A 25344-nucleotide genomic window follows, 5' to 3' on the forward strand; every position below is an offset into this window, starting at 1 on the left:
ATTCTTTGTCTCATCAGGAATGGGATGAGCTCATGGTTTTCAGGGGTGTGTTCATGGTGCACAGAGACACACAGCTTGTGACCCAAACCTTGCCTGAGGTCAAGCTCCCTGATTTGCTGTCTGATGAATCCACTCCCCAATCCAGCTCTTTCCTGCCTCCTCTCCTCCTCTCTACATAGAGGCCCCTTTGTGCCAAGCTCTTGAGACTTGCAGGCCTTGTCCCCTCTCACTGTGGCAGTCCCATCCTCATCTCTTTCACAAGCCCTTTCTAATAACTCTGCTCCTTGGGCGTGGTTTCTGTCTGGTAGAGGTCAAAATACTTAAGGAGATATTGAAATAGGACTGTGGCTTAGGGAAGAAATAGGGTTCTGTGAAGCAGTTTTGCATTTTAAAATGGATATTTTTAGCCTAAGACAAAAACAGAAGGAAGACCGCCCCCCCCCCCAGGGGATAAGCCCTTGTTACTAGAGAAAGGAGTTAAACGAACCAGAGAAAATGGGAGTTGGGTCAGGGTGAAGCAGAAGAGGCCAGGGCAGCGCACGCCGTGTCCACTGCACAGATGGCACTTAAGTAGCATCTACTGGACGCTATCCAAAGTGCCTGGGAGTGAGGCACTATGTGCAAAACTGACATGCACCTCACTGCAGTCTGCAGGGAAAGACAGACATTAAAGCAATAATCATGTAACTATTTTGAACAGTGGTGTTATTCGGGCAACGTTCAGGCCTCCAGGAGAGCCTGTTGCAGGCCCACCTGATTCACATGGAGGACCCCAAAGAAATCAGTTTTACTAAAAAAATGCACCTGTGACTGTCCACCAACCTGGTGTGGGCAAGCAGGGGTCCTGGTTGGAACCCAGTGCTTCAGCAAAGAGGGTGACCCCAGGTTGGGAGGCCGCAGAAGGCAGGGCTAAGGAGGAAGCCTGGCCCCTGGGGACTCCTCCACTCACTCCCCAGACCCTGCTGGGTCCCCAGGGGCTCTCTGCCTATAGTACAGTCTTACTCTTGGGACAGGAGGATTAGGTGCAGAGCCATGGAAGGGTTCATCCAGTGGTTCCAGTGGATCTAAATCTGCAGCATGTGAACAGACCAGGCCCCGTGCAATCTGGGGCCAGGAGTGGAAAGCTGCGGTGCTCAGGCTGCGGGTACACCGAGCGTTGCTTGAGAGGTGCAGATCTCTAGTGACCGAGGGTGAGGCCTCAGGACAGTCTGGGCAACAGGTGGGTGAGGGAAAGAGGGACGCGGCGGCGGGCCGGCCCGGGGCCGCAGGTTTACGGAGGAGGGTGGTGCCCCAGGTGGCCTCGGGCTTCACGCCTGGCTCTCTCTCTCTGAGTCCCCGTGGGTGGGGACAGACATTTGGACGCTACTTAAGCCGCAGCCTAGTTTCTCCAGCGTGCGCCTAGGGGCGAGTCCACCTGGGAGGGGAAAGTTCGGGCAGGGGGGCGTGCCCTTCCGGCAGGCCTGGGGGCGTGTCCATCCCGGAGGGGGCGTGGCCGCGGGGCTTGCCTGTCCCAGACTGGGGGCGTGGCTGCGGGACGTGCCTATCCCAGGCTAGGGGCATGGCAGAGGCCGTCTTGACCGGCCGGGAGTCGTGAGGGGTCGTCTGGGGGCGTATCCGCTAGGCCTGCCGGGCGTGGCGTCCGGGGTCGGGGGCGTGTCCGCCAGGCACCGGCCTGGGAGGAAGCGCGAGGCGGCTGTGGGTAGCGGCCTGGAGGCGTCTGGGCAGGGTGGTTCGGACGCTGTGCGGGAGGATCATGGCGCCCCGAGCTGTGCGCGGCGCGCTCCTGCTCTGGGCCCTGGCGCTGTGCTGCCTGAGCGGCGCGGGCCGGCCGTGGAGGTGAGCGGGCTGGGAGGAAAGCGGCCCGGTGCGTGCGGGACTTTGGGGAGGCCTGGGGACGCCGGCCTCCTCTCCCCGGCGCTACGGGGGTCCAGCGCGCGCCCGTTGCCCCAGCTCAGGGGCGCGGCCCTTCAGGAGAAGAGGGCTCGCGGGGTGTCGTGGGTGATTCCGATGTTAAGTGCGGGAGAGAACAACATTTGAACACCAAGATTTTTAATCTTTTTCTTTTGCGATTGTGTAACGATCAAGTTAATAGAAGCGTCCCATACTTGCACAGTAGGTGTGGAAAAGGTGGGTTTTACTTTTTAATTAAGCACTGTTGCTGTTTTACTGTATATATGGTATTTCAGTTGTTTCCAGAAACGTGTTTTCTGAACAAGAGCTGTATTAGGTTATCTTTGTATTTGCCCAAGGTCAGAGCCTGAGAGGCAGTGTGGGGTGCTGGGTACTTGCGAGCTCTCATTTCTCTCTTGGTGTGTGGCCGTGGGGCTCCCACAGGACTGGTACGGGGAGAGGGCAGTTGAGTGCCCAGAGTATTTGAAACAGTGCCTGGCAGAGTGACAGTGAACGTTAGCGGAAGGCCTTCGGCTGCAGTATGCCCTTCCCAGGCCCCTTGGAATGCGTACAGCTCCTGTGGTTGTCATTGCTTGGGAGAGTACTCAGTAAGTGCTGCATTTATACAGTACTTTCTGCTTTGAACTCTGTATGTTTCACTTTGTAAGTACAGATACCTTGTAGTAGTCTATTCTTTGTTAGTATAATAAAGTACCTGAGGCAGAGTACTTAAAAAGACAAGTGCTTTATCTCACAGTTTTGGAGCGTCAAGGGCATAGCCTTGGCGTTGGCTCAGTCCAAGTGAAGACCTCCTAGGGAGCTTTCAGGAGAAACATCACAAGATCACATAACCAGACAGGAAGGAAGCCAGAGAGACGTGTGAGACTAGCTCAGACTTTTGTAACAACTCTTCCCGGGAGAACTAATCAGCATCCGAGGGGAAATATTTTAAATCTTTGCAAGGGCAATCCTCAGTTAACCTGGAGTCCTCCCACTAGGACCCACTTCTTAAATATCCCAGTATGGCCACCCTGGGGGTGCAGCTGTTACTGAGCTGGGTCTGGGTCTGAGGGTCCCGAGGCTGAAGTAAGGAACTCAATGCACCCTTTCAAAATAAGTGTGTAGGTTCGCCAACTCCTGCCGTGGACAAAGAATTTTCAGGTCAGTAAAAAGGCATGAGAAGAGTGTATTAGAGGTAGATACAGGATGCAGTGAAGAGTGGAGTGAGGCTGCTCTGAGAAATAAGGCACAGTACAGTTGGGAACTGGGCGTCTTTTCTGTGTTGGGATGGTGAGAGTCTGGAATTCTATGAAATAATCTACAGTCTTAGTCTTCTCTAGTCGGTGGAAGAGGAAGGCCCATCCATAGTGAGATAATGGCCCTTTCATATGGGAGATCCGAAGGGGAGGTCTATTCATAGGAGAAAGAGGACCCTTTGAAGGTCAAAAGGGAAGGGACAAATCCAGTTGTAAGTGAAAGGTTGTCTTCTGGGTTTACTATGTTTTGGGAGAAGAAAAGACAAGGAAAAAATAAATTAGGCTTGTGTTCTGAAGGTGCAATTTTTTCTTTAAAGTACTATACAGTTTTTTAAGTCTCGATTTTCTTGTCTCTTTTCCACCTAGTTTTTATTTCTTCTAGCCTACCTCAAAGCCTGTGAACCTTTAAAAAGGGACAGACCACATCCAAACCGTATCAGGCCTCCTGCCTGCAGTTCTGGTTGTGGATAAACGACAACTCCACAGTCCTTTTGATGTTGGAGAAATGAAGTTCTCAACCTGGTAGATGTCAGATGTGCTGAGTTTGTGTCCCTGAAATCGAAGAATAAATTCCAAGGGACAACCGAGCTTAAGAGTAGGAAAGGTTTACTGAGAGATGATAGCTCCAAGAGACAGGAGGGGTACCGAGTGGGTTGCCCCTGAGGCCCTCTGTCAGGGGCAATTTATACAGCAAAGTCACAATGTGGTACAGCAGGGGTCAAACTATAATCAACCTATAGGATTACAAGTATAGCTGATCAGTTAATACTGATCCAGTAGGGAAGAGAGTCACATAGCAAGAGTACATGAAAAGAACAATGGCTTTTTGGGGAAGAAATGGGTCTGGATGCTCTGATCACCCATCTGGACCACTGATGCCAGTCTGGACTTCCTGGACCAAGTGGTGCTAATTAGAATACAATTCCAAGTTACTGCTTATCTCTTAGGGAGGCATGCAGACCTAGCCATTGCATTTTTATCTTGAGGCCTGGTCTTCAGATGCGCTTCTAGCCACAATTCTGATGTCTTTTCTTTTCACTGACTTCCTTGAAAGCCCTGTCCCTCTCTGTATATTAATTTCTTTCTAACTTAGCTACCTGTACTACCTTTGTCAATGGACAGGGTCTGAGGCCGTTCCTGAAGCAGAGATGGGGAACTGTGACTCACCTGACTCATGGAGCAGGTTTCTCATTCCCTGACTTCCATCACAGAAAAAGAGTTTTCAGAACATATCAGTAAGAGGATAAAGAGGTTTACTAGGCAAAATTTTTAAAGCACACATTCAAAGAAATAGAGTACGGGCCCTTAAGAAGGACAGAGAGGCAGGGTATAGTGTGGAGGTGAGGGTATTTGTATGTTTGGGGTAGTGGAAATATGTGGAATTTGTGAATTGATAGAAGGTTTTGGCTTTGTTTACAGGAAAAAGCCAATGGTTCACACACAGGTAGAAAGACAATTTTACAGATCAAAGGATGGCCCATTTTACAGGGGAAAGGCAGGGCCCAGTTTATTGTTTTTTGTTTGTTTTTTTGAGACAGGTTCTTGCTATGCAGTTCAGATTTGCCTTTACCTTGTTATGTAGCCCAAACTGGCCTTGAACTCATGGTGATCCTTCTCTTTCACCCTTTTAAGTGCTGGGATTATAGGCCTGTGTGTGTGTGTGTGTGTGTGTGTGTGTGTGTGTGTTTTGTTTTATGTGTAGTTGATCCAAAGTGTTTTGCGTAAAAACATTCTTTGAAATCTCTGAGTCTATATCTCAAGGCCAGCTTTCTGCCTTTTATACTCTACCCTATGGATTTAAAATGTCTTTAAGGGTTTTTGGATGTGCTAGGCAGGAAAGGAAAGAAGTATAAACAAGCCTCAAAAGTTCAGATATGGATAATCTTGGGTAACTTTATCCCGAAGTTGCTGTCTTCTTAAAAGTACAGTTTTAAAATTGTTATTTTCCTTGTCTCCTTCCTACCTATCTTTTATTTTTTCTCTCCTGTCTGGCCTTTGATGAAATGTTAAAGTCAGGTGAGTTTTACAGTTTTCAGATTTGTTATATAGGCAATTAAGGGTGCATACTGTGTTCTAGATAACATGTGTGATATGATGTGGTTCATGTACTGTGTTCCAGGAAGCGCACGACACTGTGTGGTGTATGTATCATGCTCTGGATGATGTGTGAGGGGTGTGTACATAGGTCTAGCTCTAGATAACAGCCTTCCTTGGCCTCTTAAGTAACCCCTCTGATCACATATCGGTAGTTCTGCAGAGCAGTAAGTGAATCTGAGCTGAGTGAGGTAGTGAAAATAAAGTAGTTTTCTGTTAGCTCAGGTCATGTTTGGTTGTCACCTGAATTACAGAAAGATGTCCACTGTTCAGGACCTTATGGGTTCACAATTATAGCTAAAGGATTATGCTTCTGTATTTCTAAATTGCTTGAACATCCTTAGGAAAAAGATTCCCACTGAGCTACATCCCCATTCCTTTGTATTTTATCTTAGTTTTTATTTCAAGACAAGAGTATTTCTAAGTTGCTAAATTGTCCAGCCATGCAATCCTGCAGCCTCAGCCTCCCAGAGTGCTGGAATTACAGGTGTGCACCACCATTCCTAGCTAAGGAAGGCTTTTTATGGCCCAGTTGCTTCCTTTCACTGGAACCCTTGACTGCACTCTGACCTGCCTGACCTCTTACACTTGTCTTTATGCTCCTTGCCACTAAGATCATCATGTGTGCTTTCTTGTGTTTATTAACTTCTTTGGAATGCGTGGTAGAGGTAGGGACCTTATTTCCAGCAGCATCCCCAATCTCATGGATACTTAATGTTGAATGGATGGATGGATTTTTTTCTGAAACTTTAAAGAAGTTATTGAAAAATAAGCTTCTTGTCTTTTAACAGTGGCAGCCACGAGTGGAAAAAACTAATTTTGACCCAACTCTGGCCTCCAACACTGTGCAAGGTGAGTTTTTCTCCTTCAACGGGCCCGTTTGACGCGGAACCCCTGTAAAGAGTTGTTCACAGGCACATGTGCCTGCTTGGTTGCTGTTGGCTGACCAAGCCTCCAGCCTCCTTGCTGTGTCCCGTGTTGGAGGCTGGAGATATTCCAGGCAAGCTGCGTCTGCAAACAGGACACTTGTTGGAGGAGAGCCATGTTTCAGTTCCTTTTGGCAGCTGTAACAAAAGTCACAAGCACAATGACTTAGAGCATCAGTTCTTTCACAGCCATGGAGGGTGCCTGTCTGAAATCAAGGCATTAGTAGGATTAGCTCCTTCCAGTGGCTGCTGTTCCAGGCTTCTAGAACTTTGTCTGAATCTCATTTGTAACTGTGTCTCCATTATCACCTTAGCCTGCTCTGCGTTCTGTTTTCTAGCTGTGTCCTAGGATTATAGATGCATCACCTTCCTTGTGTCTGCCTGGTGTTTGTCTCTTCTTATGACAGCAATGATTGAATTTAGGGCCCTCCCCAATCTGGTAGGACCTCATCTTATCCTGATTACATCTGCAATAATCCTGTTTCCAAGTTAACAGATACAAAAGTTGAGACTGGATATATCACTTGGGGGTCAAAATTCAACTCACGACAAGATTGGATTTGCCTTCTCCCTTCATGTTATATTTGAACTCTGATTAAACATCTTCCACTCCTGGAAGGGATCTGAGAAACAATGCCTGCCTCCTCTTTTCTGTTTAACAGCAGCAAAAGCTTTCTCCCTCTGTGGCTCTGACTTGCTTTGTGTCTTTTGTCTTTTTAGGACAACAGTGCTGAGTCTCTTCCCATAGAAACCTGCCTAGCTCCCACTGCTGGGGCTTGTCCTTCTCATGGGCAGTCACAAAGCTGATCCTGGTGTCTTTTGCGAAGTTAGCTATAGTGTTTTATCATATTGCTGAACTAGCACTAATTTCATCGACAGTGTTTATGAAATTTTGCTGGAGAGTTTTAAATTTGGAGGCCTCTAAATTACGCAAGATGAATGTGGCCAATAGGTGCCAAATGGTTTGATCATTTCCTGCCAGGTTGGGAGCACTCTGGCTTTTCGTTTCACCTTCAGCATTGACTAGTGAGGTCATTCCTTCTTCCTCGCTGATTTACTTTTCTGTTGACAGATACAAGTGAAATTTTACTCCTTGTCCTCACCAAATTATACTTTTGGTCTGGAATCTCATTTGTAACTGTGTCTCCATTATTACATTAGACTGCTGTGGTTTCAGTTTTCTAAACTTCATAATATGTAAGTTTTTCTCTTCTAGTGCTGTTTTTTTTCTTTGGTGCAGGGGAGGAGTGGGATGGGAATGGAATGAAGGTGCAGGGAGTTGAGGTACTGCTGACCTTTGAAGGCTCCCTGTGTGCAGGAAGAGCTCAGGATCAGCTCAAAAGAGTTGCCTTCACTTCTGGTTTTTCTGAGGAGATGTGGTTGTGTCCTTAGACTGCATATGATATGAGGGAAGTGTCTTCCTGCCTTGAGGTTTTAGAAACAAGATTTAAAAAATGATTAGCAAAATGTTTCTGTTAGGCAATTTATTTCAAACAGGATGGCTGTGATAGGAAAGTGCTGGTATTCCAGGCCAGGTGTACTCCTGGCTGCGGGGAGCTGTCTCTGGGCCTCTGTCTCAGAGATAGATGTCTACAGTATAGGACCTGAACAGTCTGTCCTGGTCTCCACTGTGTCCTCACTCTCAAGCACTGTAGGAGCTGATGAGTGCTTGCTAGAAAATGGAAGAACCTGGCCCTTTGTTGGAACTACCTACTTATGACCCATGTTTGGTGTTGGTTTTGCTCTTCATTAGCTGTGGGCCGCAGGAAGTGAGGTTTCCTTAGGGATGGAGTTGGGAGTGCTGGCAGAGGTGGAAGTGTGTCAATTCTGCAGGCTGTTGTTGCCCAGCTGTTCTGTGGCAGGCAGCTGTCACTGGGTACTTCAGTCACTGAAACCAGGGTACTTCCTTGTCTCTAGACCAGCCTGCAAAGAAGCTACCTTCCCACCAAAGGTGACATACAGAGGAAAGGATTGGGCAAGACAGCATGTGATGCCTCATCTTCCCTCACAGGCTCAAACTTGGGTTTTTCATTTGCTTAGTCACTGTGATCTGTTTCACTTGGGCTGATGCATTGTTGTAAAATTTAAGTTTATTGGTACAGGTCAGGTGTACATAATGACCGCATTCATTATAGGGAATTTGTATCTGTACGTGATATGTCTTGATTCTTCTTTTTTTTTTTCATTCTCATCCCCTCTTTTCAAACCCCTTTTCCCTCCCCATTCACAAAGCTTGGTTTTCATTTTATCCTTCTTTTCTCATTTTTTTTCCTTCCTGCTTTCCCTCTCCCCTTCCCTATTTCCCTTTTCCTTTTGAACAATTTCTTCCTGCTTCACAATATCTATTGTATATTTATGTTCTCACTTACAGTTTCAATTTCTCACACCAGAGAGATAATGTGATATTTACACATGTGTGTCCAACTTATTTCACTTATGGTTATGGTCTCAAGGTCCATCCATTTTTCTATAAATATCTCAATTTTATCTTTCTTTATGGCTGACTAATTCTCCATTATATATATAAAAAAAAACACATCTTTTTTATCCATTCATTGGTTGATGGGCATTTGGGTTGCTTCCAAGATTTATCTATTACATACAGTGCCACTGTGAACATGGGTGTGCATATATTGCTGTGGTTTGATGCTTTTAATTTTTCTGGGAAGATACCCAGAAGGGAATAGCTGGGTCACATGGGACCTTTAATCTTAGTTTTTTGAGGAATATCCACATTGATTTCCACAGCCTACACGCCCATCAACAGTGGATAAGGATTCCTTTTTCTTCACTGCCCCTCTGCTTTTGCTATTGGTTTTCTTGATAATAGCTATTTTTTCTGGAATGAAATGGAATCTCAGCATTGCTTTAATTTGCATTTCTCGAATGATCAATAATACTGAACATTTTTTCATGTGTTTGTCATTTGTACTTCTCCTGAGAAATGTCTGTTTATCTCAGATGCCCATTTGTGGGTTGGGTCTTTGAATATGGAAGGTCTGGTTTTTTCAGTTGTTTATATTTTCTAGATATTAGTCCTTTGTTTGACAAATAGGTGGCATAAATTTTTCCCACACTGTGGGTTGTCTCTTCTTACAGCCAGGAGTACACCTCAGTGATTTCTTTCACTATGTAAAAGCTTTTTAATAAGATGGCATCCCAGTTGTTGATTCTTTGTGATAGGTCCTATGCAGTCAGGGTTTTGTTCATAGAGTCTTTCCCTACAACAATGTCTTCCAGAGTTCTACATAAACAAAAAGAGTTCTACATATTCTCTCCTCCAGCAGATTTAGTGTTTCTGTTTTAGTATTTAGCTCTTTCATCTATTTTGATTTTAGTTTAGTGCATGGTAATAGAGATGAGTCTAGTTTTAATCTTCAGCATGTAGAAAGCCAATTTTTCTAGCACCACTTAATAAAGAGGCTGCCCTTCCAATTAATGTGTTTGGCCCCTTTGCCAAAGATCAGGTGAATGAGTGCGTTTAACTTTTTTTTTTTGAGACGGGGTCTTACTATGTAGGTCAGGCTGGCCTTGAAGTCACTATGTAGCCTAGGCTGGCCTCGAACTTGCGGTGATCCTTCTTCAGCCTCTTGAGTGCTGGCATTATAGGCATGTGCCACCGTGCCTACCTCAAGTATATTTTTTGATTGCTTATTGCAGAAAAATTCCATCTTAGGTAAACCATTGTCGACCCTTAAGAGCGTTTTTTGTTATGCTGAGATTTTTATCTTAGGCTTTATCTTTATTATTGAGGCTAAGAATATACTCCTCAACTCATTGTATTTCTTGGCTTCAAGTTTTTGATACTTACTACTTCACTAATGTACTTGGACCTGGTACCTGGACCCACTTGAGTGTAAAGGGTATTATCAGCTTTTGTTCAGAACATTTATTTCTGATTACATGCTGAGTAGATTATTCAGGGGCAAATGTATTTCTATTAGGTTGTCCTAATTTGTGAGTACATGTAAAGAGCAAAAATAGCTGTTTTACTGTCATCTAAATTGTTTGAGGCCTGGCCTAGGACATGGAATCCCAATGCCTTTTCTTCCTGAGCCTGTTACTGGAAGGAAGGTATTTTATGGTAGTAACCTGGGCTTACCTTGGCTTCGTAAAGCCCCTGTGTCTCCTTGATGTATGTTGAAAGGAAGTAGGTTTGCTAAATGTTCTTAAATAACGAACCAATTATCTTCTCTGTGTCTTTTCTCCCTAGGAAGTTAATGACTGTGAAAAGTCTCCTGATTATTGGACAATACATGGACTATGGCAAGCATCTAATATAATAAAGTCTGATGAAATGAGAGAAGCTAGCTAACTTGAAATTCTAGCTTGAATCTAGACTTACTAATTATACTTGTTATTTTTGTTAGGAATTTATTCAATAGATCAGATCCTTATTTTAAAATAGTTCTAGTTTCCTAATATACCCCTGATTCTGTTGTTACTTCTGTTTTGGTAGACTAATAACAATCCACTTAAAATATATTTTTAGGGGCTAGGGATAGCTCAGTGGCACAAGCACCTGCCTGGCAAGCGCAAGGTCCTGAGTTCTATCCCTGGTACTACAAAACCAAAAAAAAAAAAGAATAAAATATATTTTTAGGGATTCTGGGAACATTTTAGGATCCCTAAATTTTATTTTTTTTATTTTGCTCTTTCTTTAGAATCCATTATACAACTAAACATGTTATATATGTATGCATATGTATGTAACAGAGAGGGAGAATGAGATCAAATCTATGTTATACATTTCACAGATACTTTATTCTTCTGGTTTTTGTCTGCATTATATTTAGTTTATTTATTTATACATATATTTGTGGTGTTAAATTATGCACATTAGTTTCCTGGAAGGAATCTATTTTGTTCTGGTTCTTATTGGTACCTGCTTGTCCCTTAGGAATGGGGCAATCTAAGAAATAGATTAAATGGGACTTGGCTTATAGTTCTACTTTCTGGGACTTTGTCTTTCTTGGATTTTGCTTGATTTCTCTGCTGTCTTCAGATGCCCTGAGTATATCTCTGCTCATGATGGCTGCTTTATTTGTAAGCTGGAGTGAAAGTCTGCAGGGCTTCTCTCCGCCCTAGGGGGGAAGTTGTGCAGCTTTCAGCTGCTGGGCCGCTTCATGATTGCAAAGCCACAGCATTTTGGCCTTCGTGGGGCTCTGAAGTATCTTGGAAAGTCAATGTAGGGACTTCATGAACTAAGCAGCATCTAGAGAATGAGAACTGATGTGTCCAAAATCAAACATGAGAGGAAAGAAAATTCAAATCAGAGTGTGTGAATTTGGTACTAAAAAATAAAAACAGAGTTGTACTAACTGATATTGTCATGGGCCAGGCACTTCCGAACATGTTACTTGTATGTTATCTCATTGCATTACATTTTAAAGAGGTGCAAGCGCTTTTCATTTCATGCTGCATTTTGGAATGGCCATGGCCCAAGTCAGATAGATAGCTTAGCATCACTGTGCCGGGAAACAGCCCATGGTGGGCCAACTCCAAAATCCCCCTATTATGCTTCCTCTGTTAAAAAGCCAGCCTATATGGATTATTCCTGCACTTTTTAACTGTTCATGGAGCCATAATCTGTGTCTCGCGGCCAGGTGGCCTGTACTACCGGTGGTACATGCCTGCCTGTCTCACTCGTGACCGTAGTACTACTACTGCCAGTGGCACAAGTGGCCCGATTGGACAGTCGTGCTTGTACCACTGGTGGCTCAAGCCAGCAGGAATGTGTTAAACTCCATCTTTCCTCTTCCAAAGAAACTAAAACCACGGCTACTTGTTTCTAAGCATCTTTGTTACAAAAGCTTACAGGAGATATTCTTAATTAGAATTTTTCTTTTCGTACTTTAATGAAAGTGTATTCTAATGTCGTATAGAAGCCATCCCAACCAAGACTAATATTTCTCTCTTTTTTTTTTATTTGGATCTCAAGGCCTGACAAAGTGGAAGATTGTAATTCATCGTGGCACTTTCATTTAGATGAGATTAAGGTATTCATTTAACTATCTTTCTACTGCAGTAGAGCATTGAACCTACATTAACTCTCTTTAAAAGTATACCTTCAGAGTCATTAGGATTGAGCCACAGGCAATGCTTTAGTAATTATTAATATCCAAAGCAGTCCCATGAGTTAGATAAAAACTGACTTTTCTCCTGGACCCAATCCACAGCATAGGTGAGCTGTGGGAAGAGAGCATAGAAAGGAGCAAAGACCCTGATACTCTGCCAGCCTCAGGTGGTCTCTAGTCCCCAGGGCTCCTGGGTCAGTGACGGAAAGTGGGTATCTGGAGAGGTGTCTCTGGGCAGCTGTGCTGGAGAATGGGCACACACAGTACTGAGGGCTGACCTTTCCAGCTGTATGTGGGTTGAGTCCTCCATAGGGGATTTGCGCTGGGAGAAAATGATGGGCCCTTCCAATACAAAAGCTCCTTTTAAAGAATGAGCCATAGGAATGCAGTCAGAGATATTAACAGAAGTACTCTTTGAGATACTTCTAAGTCATGTGGAACATAGCGCTCTACCATGCTCATCGTTCCTTAGGGGCTGTGATGGTCCTTGTGTGTTCAGTCATCTGTCAGGGTGGGGAAGGACCGACCATGTACTCAAGGAATAGACAGCCTGGGTGAACCCCAGCAGTTAAAAACAGGACAGAAAAGGAGCCTATGAAAATGGAAATCAGAAGGAGGGGTGGCTGGGGAAAGGGGGTGCGGTTGATGAAGAAGTGTCAATAAAAGGAAGATCCCTGAAAGGAAGGTCAGAATAACTTAGATCAAAGGTTCTTCCAGGTCTTCCATGCTACTGCTCCTTCAGAACAGTCCTGGTTTACTTGTGTAGCATCATATTCAACTTAGCATTTGTCCCAAACAAAAGTGGCCTGGTTTGGAAGATAAATTGCATCATCACCCTTTCATTCCCAGAGGGCTGATGGGACCCAGATTGAGGGGTAGCAGTGAGGAAGATAGAGGAAGTGAGACTTGGGGTGCTCCTGAGGGAATGAGGAGGGAAAGGAGGTGGTTAGCAGAGGTTGTGAGGAGGGGTCATCTTAATGAGAGTGGTGGGAGGCATGGGAAAGTGTGGCTATCCTAAGTTTATATATGTTTTTATGGAAATTTTTTTTGGTTTTAATCTAATACCAGTAGGGGTTTTTTTTTTTGTCTTTTTGAGACAGGGTCTCACTGGGCAGTTCATACTAGCCTTGAGCTCACTTTGTAGCCCACACTGGTCTTGAACTTGCAGTGATACTCCTGAGCGCTGGGATTACAGCTGTGCACCCCCACACCCGGCTCACCAGTAGGTAGATAGAGTGAAAAATGAACTCAAGTGGGGTTTAGGCTAACCATCTGCATAGCATAGGAAGGCCTAGCTCAGACAAGCTCTTCTCTGAAAATATGAGCTTGTATTTGTTTTGACAGACACTATTTTTAGAGCAATTGTAAGTTTACAGAAAAATCAGATGGAAAGTATAGATTGCAGTTTCCTATATTAACATCCTCCAATAGCGGAATCATTTCTAGGTGAAAGACCATGCACACTTACCAACCTCAGAAGATAGGCTCTACTGTCTGTTTCCCATATTAACAATTTTTTCTTTCTTTTTGTTTTAAAGAGTATAAAAAATAATTTAAAAAACATTAGAAACAATATGGAATCTCAAATACAAAACAAGATGATAGGAATTCAATGGTGGTTATATTGCATATTGTTGTCTTCAAAATAGTTGTTCAGATTACCAGATATAAGCATGTAAAACTGGTCAAAGTAAAAAATTAGGCATTAACTGTTCCTTTCAATAAACCCATAGAAATTAGTAATACAGTTATCTTAGCTATCTTGTGTGTGTGTATAATATTTATATGAACAATTAATGCAGTTTCCCCTATTAACATCCTCTACCACTAGTGTTATGTTAGTCACAACTCAGAAACCAGTACTGATCCCTCCTCCTCCTCCCCTTTCTTCTTCCTATTTGTCTAACTTTTCTCCTCTTGCTGAGACAAAATACCTAACACCCAAAGTTAAAGAGAAAAGGCTTATTTAGCTCACAGTTTGTAGAGGTTCAGTCCATAATAAGCTGGCTCCAAGGCAGTGCAGCACATGGCACAAGGGCAGTGGGTCATGGCGGCAGAAGACAGCAAAAGCAACAAGGGCAAAAGGGGAAACAAGCCTCTTTCTGCCCCTTTTATCTTATCCAGGCTGCTGGGATTAGGGCAGTATCAATTGAGTTAGCGTACTGATAACAGCAGTCATCCAGCCTTCATCCCAGCACCCTGATCCCAGCATTATACTATTCAAACACACACTAGGTTCAGCTGCCTCTGAAAAGTCTACCCACACATGACCGCATGGGGCTTTGGGGGACATCCAGACACAAACCATAACACTATTAATATTATTATTGTTTTTATTTTGAGACAGGGTCTCACTATGTAATTTAGGCTGGTCTTAAACTCACTGTGTAACCCAGGCTGGCCTTAAACTCACAGTGACTCTGCTGACTCAGGGTCCTCCTGAATGTCACTTGGCTTCTGATACCTTAACTACACTGCATCGTTTGCATTAGGGTTTGCCGTTTGTGTTCTGTGGTTTTACAGGTTTTGGTGAAGCTAGAAGACAACTGTCCCCCATGGCAGTGTGTTGCGGTGCAGTCTCACCTGCCCCAGCCTCCTTTATTCTTTTCTAAACTGAACCCCTGGCAACTGCTGATTTTATGTTGTCTCTTAAGATTTTGCCTTTTCTGGAATGTCATATAGTTGGAGTGATACAGTATTTAGCCTTTCAGGCTGTCTTGTTTCACTTATCAGTATATGTTTTAAGTTTCCTTCATGGCGTTCATGGCTTTGTAACTCATTTCTTTAGTGCGGAATAACATTTCATTGTATGTATCATGGTTTGTTCAGCCATTCGCCTGTGAGAGCTTGTGTTTTCCACACACTGTTATGATTACTCAAATGTCACTTTTACGTGTGTCTTAAGATAAACTTTGTATGGAATACAGAATCCTTTTACTCACTTAAATGCTATTCATAGGCAGGGCTCAAATTTTTAAATATATTACCAGATTTACTCCTAAGTTTTGAGTATGTTATGTCTTACATAGATTTTTTTTTCTTAAATTATGCATAGGACCTTTTCCAGGACATGAATCTGTTCTGGCCTGACATAAAGCACCCACTGAATGGCAGCAGGTTCTGGTAAGTGCAGGTTTCTCACAGTCACCATGCACCTTGGGACCTATGTGTGGGAGCAGCATAAATACATTCGAAATGGAAGTTTGTAAGAGGCACAGAAAACACACAGTCAAGCCTATCTTCTGCAGCTGGTAAGTGTGCATGTTCTTTTATGTAGAAATGATTCTCTTATGTCATGGTTAGAGCCTTTCTCCAATGGGTAAACTGAGAGCAAGCCAAATTTACCTTATAACTTGTTTGCTAGTCTGTGTGCGATTGTCATGATTTATATCTAGAGGTCTCCCCAAAGCCTCATGTGCTTAAAGATGGGGCTTTTAGAAGGTGATTGGGTTACGGGGGTTCATAGCTGGCTTGCTATTTGGAGGTGGGGTCTGGTCAGAAGAGGCAGGTCACTAGGGGGTGTGGCCCAGAAAGGTTCATTCCCCCTCCAGGTCTCCTTCACTCTGCTTCTTCCTGTCCTGTCTCCGTGCCCTTGCTGTCCTGCCATGGAGCCACCAACTGTGGACTAAAATATGAGCCACAGTAAACTTCTCATTTAAATTGCGGGGCTCAGCTATTGTGTCTCAGTGACAAGGAAAGTAACTAGGCTACTTCACTCATGATTTCATTTTTAATAATTTCTCTATTGAAGTTTACCTAAATCAAATATTTCCATATCTAAAAATTAGTAGAAATCAGACAGGAAAGATAAGTCTTAAAGAAATTGTGTTGCTGCCTTGAAATATGTTAAAAAGAAGAACTTGGAGATGGTAGCACACGCCTATAATCCCAGCACTCTGAGAGGTTGACGCAGGATTGCTGGCTGGAGCCCAGCCTGGTCCATTTAGCAACTTTGTGAGACCAACTCTGTCTCAGAAAATGAAGAACAAAGAAAACGGCTCAGTGTAAAGGCTCTGAGTTCAATCCTCAATACCACCAAAACAAGAAAAGAAAGAGGGAGAAAAGACAAGAGAAAAGAAAGGAAAGGAAAAAGGGAAGGGAAGAGGACATACCTCCTGACTGAGGAGGACAGGAGATAAGATTCTTACCTGAGGCAGAGTCCTTGGTCTAATAAAGCAAAACACTTGTGAGGTTTGCAGGCTCTGGGCCTAAGGAAAAGGCTGTGTGTTTAATTCAGGATAGTTTGTAAAACTGTTGTTTATTAAGAAGATAAAATTAATACTAATGTTATATCAACTGAAGGTAGTTCTCTTTTTCATATGTCTTCCTCTAACATGACAATTTAAGATAATAACTCAGCAAATTTTCCCAGAAGATTAATGTGGACATTTTTGTATAGAGTTTTCAGTTAAAAAAGAAAGCTTGAGTTGAGAGAGATGCTTTAAAAAAGGCTGGTTCTTTGGCACTCAGTTTGACATTTCACCCAAGGGTGTGTGGTGTCAGGATTCACTGACTGAAATCTGTAGGTTGAAATCACCCTTCAAAAAAGAGAACCACTCTTAGTGAAAATTACAACAAATACAGCTCAGGTGTTGCACTTGTTCTGCACACTCTGTGCTCTGGAAAATGGCTTCAGAGTAGATAATAGCCATAATGAGTGAAGTGAGGGAAACAGGGAAAAGCACTTATGTAACTTTGCAGTTTACTTCAAATGATGACTCTCTGGAATCTGTGTCTGTCAGCTTTACTATAACAAATACCTGAGAAAACCAACTTAAGAAGAGGAAAGATTTTATTTTGGCTCACAGCTTCAGAGGTTGGTCCCGTTGCTGTGGGCCTTTGGTGGCTTTGTATGTCATGGTGGGAGCCTGTGACAGAAGAAGCAAAAATGGCAAATAGGAAGAGGGCAGGATTTCATCCCTTTAAGAGTTCAAACTGGGCATGGTGGCACATGCCTGTAATCCCAGCATTTGGAAGGCTGAGGCAGGATTGTTGCAAATTTGAGGTCAGCCTGGGCTACATAATTCAGGGCCCGCCTGAATTACAGACCAAAACCCTGTCTCAAGAAAAACCAAACAAAAAAATTAGCAGAGGCTCCTGTGTGGAATAGGCCAGCGCCTTTCTAGCCGTCTTGCCTTTTCTGGCCTCCTTATGGAGAAGGGAGGTTTGTGCTGCTCTCTCAAATCCCTTGCTGTCAAGCACCAGCTCTGCAGGAGATCTGTACTGTTGGATGGCTTGGTGGGTGTCTGAACAATGGCATTTTTTTCCTGAGCTTTGGTTTGCTGTTAACTGAACGAGCAGTGATTGTAGAGGTGAACTGGAGCTAGTGAGTGGTGGAAAGCAGGAGAAGATGGGGAGTGGTCTTTGGGACGGTCATGGGCACTGGAGCACTGTTCAAGCTCAGGGCAGCTACTGTGCTGTGCATGTTGCACATGGGCAGCGTCCTCCCCATTTGGCAGTGCAGTGGTGTGCGAGGAAAACATTCCGAATATTGTCTTCCTGTGAACCTGCAGGAAGCATGAATGGGAGAAGCACGGCACCTGTGCTGCCCAGGTGGATGCCCTCGACTCTGAGAAGAAATACTTTGGGAAGAGCCTGGTGCTGTACAAGCAGATTGACCTCACCAGGTGAGTGCATTCAACCCAGAGACCCTGAGGCCTGGGGCGCCAATGGCCAAGCACGAGCAGAGACTGCTAATCATTGGCAGCCCTGCCACACGTGTGCTGGCACCTGGAAGGAGGGTGAGGGGTCGTGCCTGAGAAATGCTCCAGGCTTTCACACAGTGAGCTGGCTCCGTAGAGAATGAGGACCAACAGGGCAGCCATATCAGTCATTGTTCCTGACAGGCACTGTGCCAACGTGATAGTCCCCCTGAGTTCCTGAGCACCAGGGATCCGTGCCTCCTGCTGTGGTTGTGGTGCCCTGGAACAGGCGGAAAATGGTAGGCGAGGGTCCTTTCAGCCCTAGAGATGACCCAGTGCACGTGGATGTGCCACTGCCTGCACTCTCCTCAGCTCCAGAACTGGGAATGCATTGCTACCATACAACAGCCAATGCATATGTGAGGACCACAAGCCCTACCAGGGCCATAGCCTACTACCCTCCTCACCAGAGTCTGTCATGAAGGAGTAGAGGGCTGTCATTTCCCTGCCCATCTGGACAATTCTGTTGTGTCGTGTGTTAATTCTTCATATGGTGCTTCATTATAAGTGACCATATTAAGCAAGTGCTAGTTTTAAAAAATATGACAAAACAGTGAGGAGGGTTTTGGTGCTAGAGGTTGGCTGTGGTGGGCCGAATGAATGCCTGTATCCCCCTGGAGTTTGGTGGGTGGACCTTCACCCCCAAGGTATGAGGAGTGTGAGTGCCCTTTTTAAAAGCCCAGGAGCTGTCTATCCTCTTCCCCCAGAGGGACACAGAGAGACACTTGCTGTCTGTGAAAAACGTTTGAGCTGTCACCAGATGCCAGATCTGCTAGAGCTGATCTTACACTTTGTGAGAAATAAATGTCTGTTGATTATTTTGAAAAGGAAAAATGGCAGATTATACAATGTCTGCAACGCTGGCTGTAATCTATGCGGTTTCTTTAGTCAGAATGGTTCTGCTTCAGATGAGCATCGTCCCAGGAGCCTTTGCTCATCAGCCATACTTCAAGTGTAGGAATCAAATTTGCTTCAAGGTGAATAAACCTTTATGGTTCTCTAGACACGTGTTCTACCTCCTTACACAGAAAAGCATCTGCAAGTGATGTGTCACCGTCTCACACAGATGGTTTCCTGTGTCATTTGTTCAAGCAGCTGGGATTTGAATTGACAGATCAGGCATTGAAACAGGAGTGGTCGAATGCCTTTGGGCACTTACATAATCTCTTTAGATCTTATTTCCATAATGTAAAATGAATAAATGGGTCAAACTCGTTCCTAAAGTTCTCAGCCCTTAAAATCTGCATTATTAAATATATATACTAGGAATTATAGAACCAGTAATGCGTGGTAACTCCTGTGTGTGTTGACTAGAGTAAGTATTGTATGTGTTCTTTAATTGTAGGGTTTTTTTTTTTCACAAGAGGAAGTAGTGTTCTCTTGCAGTAAGAACAAGACCTTTCACTTCCTCACCCACAAAATGTCAATAATGAGCACTTCAGCAACCATTGTGAGAATTAACTTAGAGACTATGCTTCTGGAATGCAGAAGCACTACAGTTAGAATGAAGCTTATTCCTGAAAAATGGATATAGTAGGGCCTACTTAGCCCTCCAAAGACAGAGCAGTGCCTCTGTTTCTAATGTGGATCCCATTCTTGTCCACCATGCCCTGCTGTGGTATGCACGTTGAGGTTAACCGTGCAACAGGTTTCGTTTAACAGGCAGGAAAAGGAGAATAAATAGACCTGGCTAAGAAAACAATTTTTAAATGGTAACGTTGTTATATTTATTACTGATAGGAAAATAAATAGGCTCTGCAGAGCAAATTTGGGCCAAGTCGGAAAGAAATATACGGTGTAAGGGTGGACCACCATCCAAGAGAGAACACAGTGGTGCTGTCTAAAAGCTTTTATGTAAGCTGCCTAAGTAGTTAAGGACAGTAGGTCCTGTTCGCAGAATGTGAAACCCAGCAGCTTTTTGCATAGCCCTGCAACTCCGGGGAATAGCAAGGCCAGCCCCTGCAGGCCCCGTTTGGTACTGGCTGAGGCTTGCTGAGCAAACAGCCTGCTAATGCATAGAATACAGGTGTTCTACAAAAATTACTCTTTACCACTTTCTCCAAGGAAAATCTGAAATTCTTAGCACTCATAAAGTTAAAATTAAGGAGTCAAAGCTTAAGATAAAGCCCCTTTACTTTTCTTTGTAAACCATTATAACAAATTATCTTTTTCTCATATGAAAGCAGCAATCCTGAGAAACCTTAACTGCAGAGTGCCTTGTGGGGAGGTTCAACTAGGACTCTCAGATGAAGACCTGAGTTAAGCCAGAGTAATTGTAACTCAGAAGAAGACGTGATAAGCTATGTTCTAGGCTAGCTGCTAGGTTTCTCTGCCTCTTTCTGTCTTTGCTACCTGCATCAGGAGGGCACTGTCCAATAGAAACAGAACATAAGCCACAGATATCTGGGCTTAGTAACATAATAAAAATAAACAGGTAGCCAGGTGTGGTGGCGCACGCCTGTAATCCCAGCACTTGGGAGGCTGAGGCAGGAGGATCGTTGCAAGTTCGAGGCCAACCTAGGCGACAAAGTGAGCTCAAGGCCAGCCTGAACTGCATAGTAAGACCCTGTCTCAAAAATGACAAAAACAAAAAATAAACAGGTAAAATTAATTTTAATAATATCTCTAACCCCGTTTACCTAAGATATTACCATTGTAACTCTTAATACATTTTTTAAAGATAGAGGTGTTTTACCTTTCGGTACAGAGCCTTTGGAGTTTGACATTGCGGCACTGACAGCACAAGTGCGGGCAGCATAGTCACGTGGAGGAGGGGGCACTGCTAGAGGTGCAAGGAGCCTTGCCAACCACCGCTTTCCTGTTTGTCCCAGGAGCTGCAGCAGGCTAATGACAACTCAGGACCCAGAGAGGCAGCTATGTCTTTCATCTACCCTTTGTGGCCATAATAAAGAATGATTAGGGGCTGGGGATACAGCTCAAGCGCCTGCCTGACAAGCGCGAGGTCCTGAGTTTGATTCCCGGTACCACTAAAAAAAAGAATGATCAGAAGGGTTTATGGGGACCACAGAGAATTCTGCAATGCTCAGTCTAAGAATTTTTACATCGTACCCCATAATTTAATGTTGTCTAGTGCTCTGGTAGAATTCTCTACAGCAGTGCTTTAGGACATTTTTCAGGGTTGTTAGCATTTAACAGACTTAAAGATTGGCCAAATGCAGTGTCCTAGGATACACTGAGAAACCAAATTGCTGTCATTTAGAACAGATGTTGCCAGTAGGTGGTGTTGTGTGTGCCTCCTGAGATGAGGTGGTGTCCAGTCCTGGGGAGCGCGGGCCCTGGGATGGGGTGCCTGGACAGCGTGTGTGAGGCAAGGAAGTCGGAGTGGCAGCTGCTTTTCTGCTCCTGTGGTTGGCAGATTTGTTGTTTGAGTCGTGGGAAAACATGCTCCTATAAAAATGTCTAAATTTTTACCATGAAAGAGGATATTTCAGAAGAATAAGAAAGGAAAATGGATCTTTATTATACGACTTTTTTTTTAATTTCAGAATGCTCCAAAAATTTAAGATTGAACCATCTATCAATTACTATCATGTAAGTCTTGCCTTCTTGCATCCTGTGAGCCACTGTCAAGTTTTAAAGCGACTCCACTGTCTTGGTTACTTTCTCATTACTGGGACAAACATACCTAAAACCCACAAGTTAAAGGAGAAAAGGTTCATTTTGGCTCACAATTCATAAAGGTTTCAGTCCATAGTGCTGGCCCCGAGGAGGGTAGCCTGGCAGAGGGACACGGAAGAGGAGAAAGAATTTAGCGCATGCAGGCAGGAAACAGTGAGCCTTCATCTTTCCCTGTTTATTCATCACCCACACCCAGAACTATGCTCAGCCAATCAGCGGACTAATCAGTATCACACCTATGATCTAATGACTTCCAAAAGCCCTACCTGTGAATGTGTGAGGCTTTGAGGGGGACTTCAAGATACAATGCATGACACTGACAAAATGCCCTTCTAACTTGTGTGCTTTTGATTTTACATGAATTTTGTTTCCATCTGCATACTGATTACAAGTTGAAGGCTACTTGGACCAGTGACTTGGAAGCACAGATTCATGACCCTTGCTGGGTAGTGTCTATGCTGTAGGTTCTGAGGAGTGGGTGGGTGGGATATGAGTTTGAAAAATATATTCAGCTTCATAATATGTTCTATCTGAGGAAATTCACTTAGGATTTTTTTTCTGTGGTAAGCTAGATCATATAGAAATTTAAGTATGAGCAGATCCTATTGGCTGGGAAAGATATAGAAAATGTTATCTGGATTATCTGATTTGCTAACAAAATTCTCTTGGATCTCAGACTATACCATACTCACTGTATGTGTTGCCCTGGTTGCTAGTGCATACTCCATGGCAGGGCACAGTGGTTCCAGATATGACTCAGTTGAGCAAAGACAGGCATATCACCCACAAAGCCCAATTATGCTATCTGCACCTTTATGGAAGGGGCGAACTCTAGTTTTAGAGAAATGTATCAGATTCTTTGAGATGGTTTTGTATTGATCTCAGAGTAAGGATTTAAAGAAAGGTTGAAAGTAACTGATTTTAGCAGTTCTGTGGTTCTGGATATTGAAGAGTTATTGTGGCCTTGGCAGTTTGTGCAGTAAGTGGTGCCTTTGTCTTGCCTTCAGTGGTGTCTGCTAGACTGTAGTCACTTTCCCAGTCGCTGTCTGTTCCTCTCTCTGTGGAGCGTAGGGTATGAGGGACTGGTGACTTGAAGGACAGGCCACCAGCTGTGCCTTGAAGACCCTTCCATGCAGGGAGGGATGAACATTTGCAAGGCCTCTGGTCCTGGTCTGAACTGTGTGATGGGAATGAGGGGGATGGGCCCTATATTTTTGCCCAGAACGTGGTATTCAGAGATATTAGGGGCGAGCAGTGACAGCCATTGTTGAGCTCTCTGCCAAGTGTCAGAGTGCAGGTGGGGGCTCAGGCAGAGGTCCCAGCCCGTCACAGTGAGCCTGACTTTCCTCAGGTTTCCTGCTTGGCATCCAGCACCCAGGTACTTTCCACACATCTGCTTTACTGGAAGAAGAGTTGTGTTGCAGGGACTCACAGAGAGCTGTCTGGGCAGAATTTTCTGGGAGGTGGAGCCTCCTGGAGGCTTGGGCCCTGGGGAAGAATATCTTCAGGCAGTGCCTGAAGATAGGAATGGACATCTTTTCAAGGACCAGGAGCAGAGTGGGGTGCTATGAGAGATGTCAGCCAATCTCATTATGACATGAGGACATCATCACACAGCAGCGCCAGTGCTGGGGGTCCAGAGCAGAACTATGTCTCCAGTTGTCGGGTGCTGGAGTGGTAGTGGAGGAGTGGAGGAAAGGACTATTCTTCAGGGAGCTGTGGGGCAGACCACATGGAGAAGCTAGACCTGGCGGTGGAGGACAAGGCCCAGGCCTCCATGGGACTCAGCCAAAGGACTAGGGCAATTGGGTCTACCTAGGTAGGGGTGGGGCTAGGGAGGGTGGAGAGGAGGGCTGTATGGAGGGCAGCCCAATGTCAGGGTGGGCTGAGGGGCATAGGAAGGTACTCACTGCAGAAACCCAAGCATACAGGTTGAGAGGTGCCCTTGTCCTCGGATTTGACTCTGAAGAGAAAGGAGAGCACACAGGGGAAGACTAGAGGTGGAGGCATCTGTCAAAGTAGAGCAGGTCTAGGGCCCCTTGTTCTGAGATGGCAGAGCACCCTACAGGTCAGGCTTGCAGTTCAGGATGGAAGATGAGTGCTCTGAGGGACTTTATTCTGTGATGTAAGAGGTGATTACTATGGGGAGTTGCAAGGGGAACAGAGGCTTAAAGAGTAGAAGGGCTGAGAAAGCTTTGAGGGCCACAGAAGACAAAGTAGAAGTTGGTTGGCAAAGGTGGCTGTAGTTTGGGCATGTTAGGTAGGACAGCCCTGGCTGGGAGAGACTGGGCTGGAACAAGAGAATGGGGTGCAGAGTCGGGCTGCTTGGTGGAGAGAAAGATGGGTGCAGAGAAGGAACGGAAGTGGTAGAAGTGCCAGTGGTCTGGTAGGAAGAGTGCGTGCTGCTGATGTCCTCTCCCTCAGCAGTGGGGAGGGCATTTTCAAACTTCTCCAAGCTGGGGAACCCCAGAAGGATCAGTCAGAACACTAAGTACTGTGTAGAGCAGAGCTATTAGCTTTTTTCAGTTGAAAAAACCTTTCATTTCTAATGCACTTTCACTTAATGTCAGATTTCAGACTTTAAAGATGCCCTGACCAGAATCTATGGAGTTGTCCCTAAGATCCAGTGCCTTCCACCTGTACAGGTCAGACATGTCACGTTTGGTCATTCTTTCTGTCCTCACTGTGGAGGTTCCAAAGTGGAGTTGTATTTGTGCATGCATGTCTGTGTCCTTGTCTGTGTGCACATGTGTGAGCATATGCTGTGTGTGCACAGGTGTGTGCATGTTTATTTGAGTGAGCATAGATGTGTTTTTGTAATAACCAATGTGATTTTTTTGACCTGATACAGGGCTAGGATTTGTTTTCTTGCCACCTAGCGCTAAGAAGAATATACCTAGCCTAGAAGGGATGGTAGTGTAGGGAAGTGGGAAAAGATAAAGTTCGAAAATGTCTGAGCATAGATGCCTACATAAATGTCTTTATGTTGCTAGTGTTAATTGTTTTAATTGCAGTTATCTGTCCTATTTATTGACAAAATTGTACTTTCATTTTTTAGCTGATAAAGATTTTATGATTAGAGTGCTGTGTACCTTTAAACACTATTCTCTCAGTGTCTTGATGTGTACGCATTGGGTGTCTGCATGAATCTTTGTAGAGGTTTTTAAATTTTTTTCCACGCTAAACACATCCCTTCACGTGGGGCTGGGAAGGTAAGTGTCCAGGGTGACTGGGGGACCAAATCTCAGGCTGAGCCCCACTGGACACAACTCAGTCACCTCAGCTGCTTGTGGCCTTCATGCTGGCCAGCCTTCTTCTGCCGATAGAGAGGGAGTTTGCTTCTAGAGTCTGGAATCTTAGCTCTGGAGCCACTGTTTTTGTCATCTTCAAGTCAGCTCTATAAAGTATCATGTTCCCCAAACTGATGAAATTCCAAGGTCTAAATTTTTAAGCATTTGTTACTTTTTATTTTCAGGGTGAGACAGTGCAAACAATTAGTCAGATAGAGTTGTGCTTCACTAAGGAGGACTTCCATTTGCGGAACTGCACGGAGCCTGGGGAACCGCTGTCACCAAAGCAGGACATGTGGCTGTCCAAGGTCACTGCCACACAGTCGATGGTGGTCTGTGAAGATGGCCCAGTCTTCTACCCCCCACCTAAAAAGACCAAGTATTGATGTCTAAATTGTGTTCTACAAATTAAGAGGAATTTACAAATCAACTGTTTTTTTAAAAACTGAATCTAAAACCTTTTAAAAATG

The 25344-nt window shown here is 44.5% G+C and overlaps 1 protein-coding gene across 2 annotated transcripts; it reads left to right on the top strand.

Annotated features, from left to right (window-relative positions):
• Positions 1-1538: 1538 nt before the first annotated feature.
• Positions 1539-25344, top strand: Rnaset2 (ribonuclease T2). Of its 2 annotated transcripts, XM_005390648.2 has the most exons (9): positions 1540-1836; positions 6032-6092; positions 10380-10432; positions 12108-12165; positions 15299-15366; positions 17757-17870; positions 21452-21497; positions 24155-24229; positions 25060-25344. In XM_005390648.2, exons 1-9 carry the CDS (start codon positions 1754-1756, stop codon positions 25258-25260), a joined length of 759 nt encoding a protein of 252 aa, XP_005390705.1. In that variant the 5' UTR covers positions 1540-1753; the 3' UTR covers positions 25261-25344. The 2 variants fall into 2 exon arrangements, with proteins under 2 accessions (XP_013372862.1, XP_005390705.1); XM_013517408.1 differs by lacking the exons at positions 6032-6092; positions 10380-10432 and having other exon boundaries at positions 1539-1836.

Source organism: Chinchilla lanigera, unplaced genomic scaffold (assembly GCF_000276665.1).
Source record: "Chinchilla lanigera isolate Chin_1 unplaced genomic scaffold, ChiLan1.0 scaffold00038, whole genome shotgun sequence".
In the NCBI taxonomy this organism is placed as follows: domain Eukaryota; kingdom Metazoa; phylum Chordata; class Mammalia; order Rodentia; family Chinchillidae; genus Chinchilla; species Chinchilla lanigera.

Coding starts and splice junctions, on each gene's coding strand:
- Rnaset2 (XM_005390648.2), top strand. CDS start 1,754: ATGGCGCCCCGAGCTGTGCGCGGCGCGCTCCTGCTCTGGGCCCTGGCG. Junction 15,367..17,756: donor CTGAATGGCAGCAGGTTCTG/GTAAGTGCAGGT, acceptor GTGAACCTGCAG/GAAGCATGAATGGGAGAAGC. Junction 21,498..24,154: donor CATCTATCAATTACTATCAT/GTAAGTCTTGCC, acceptor ACTTAATGTCAG/ATTTCAGACTTTAAAGATGC.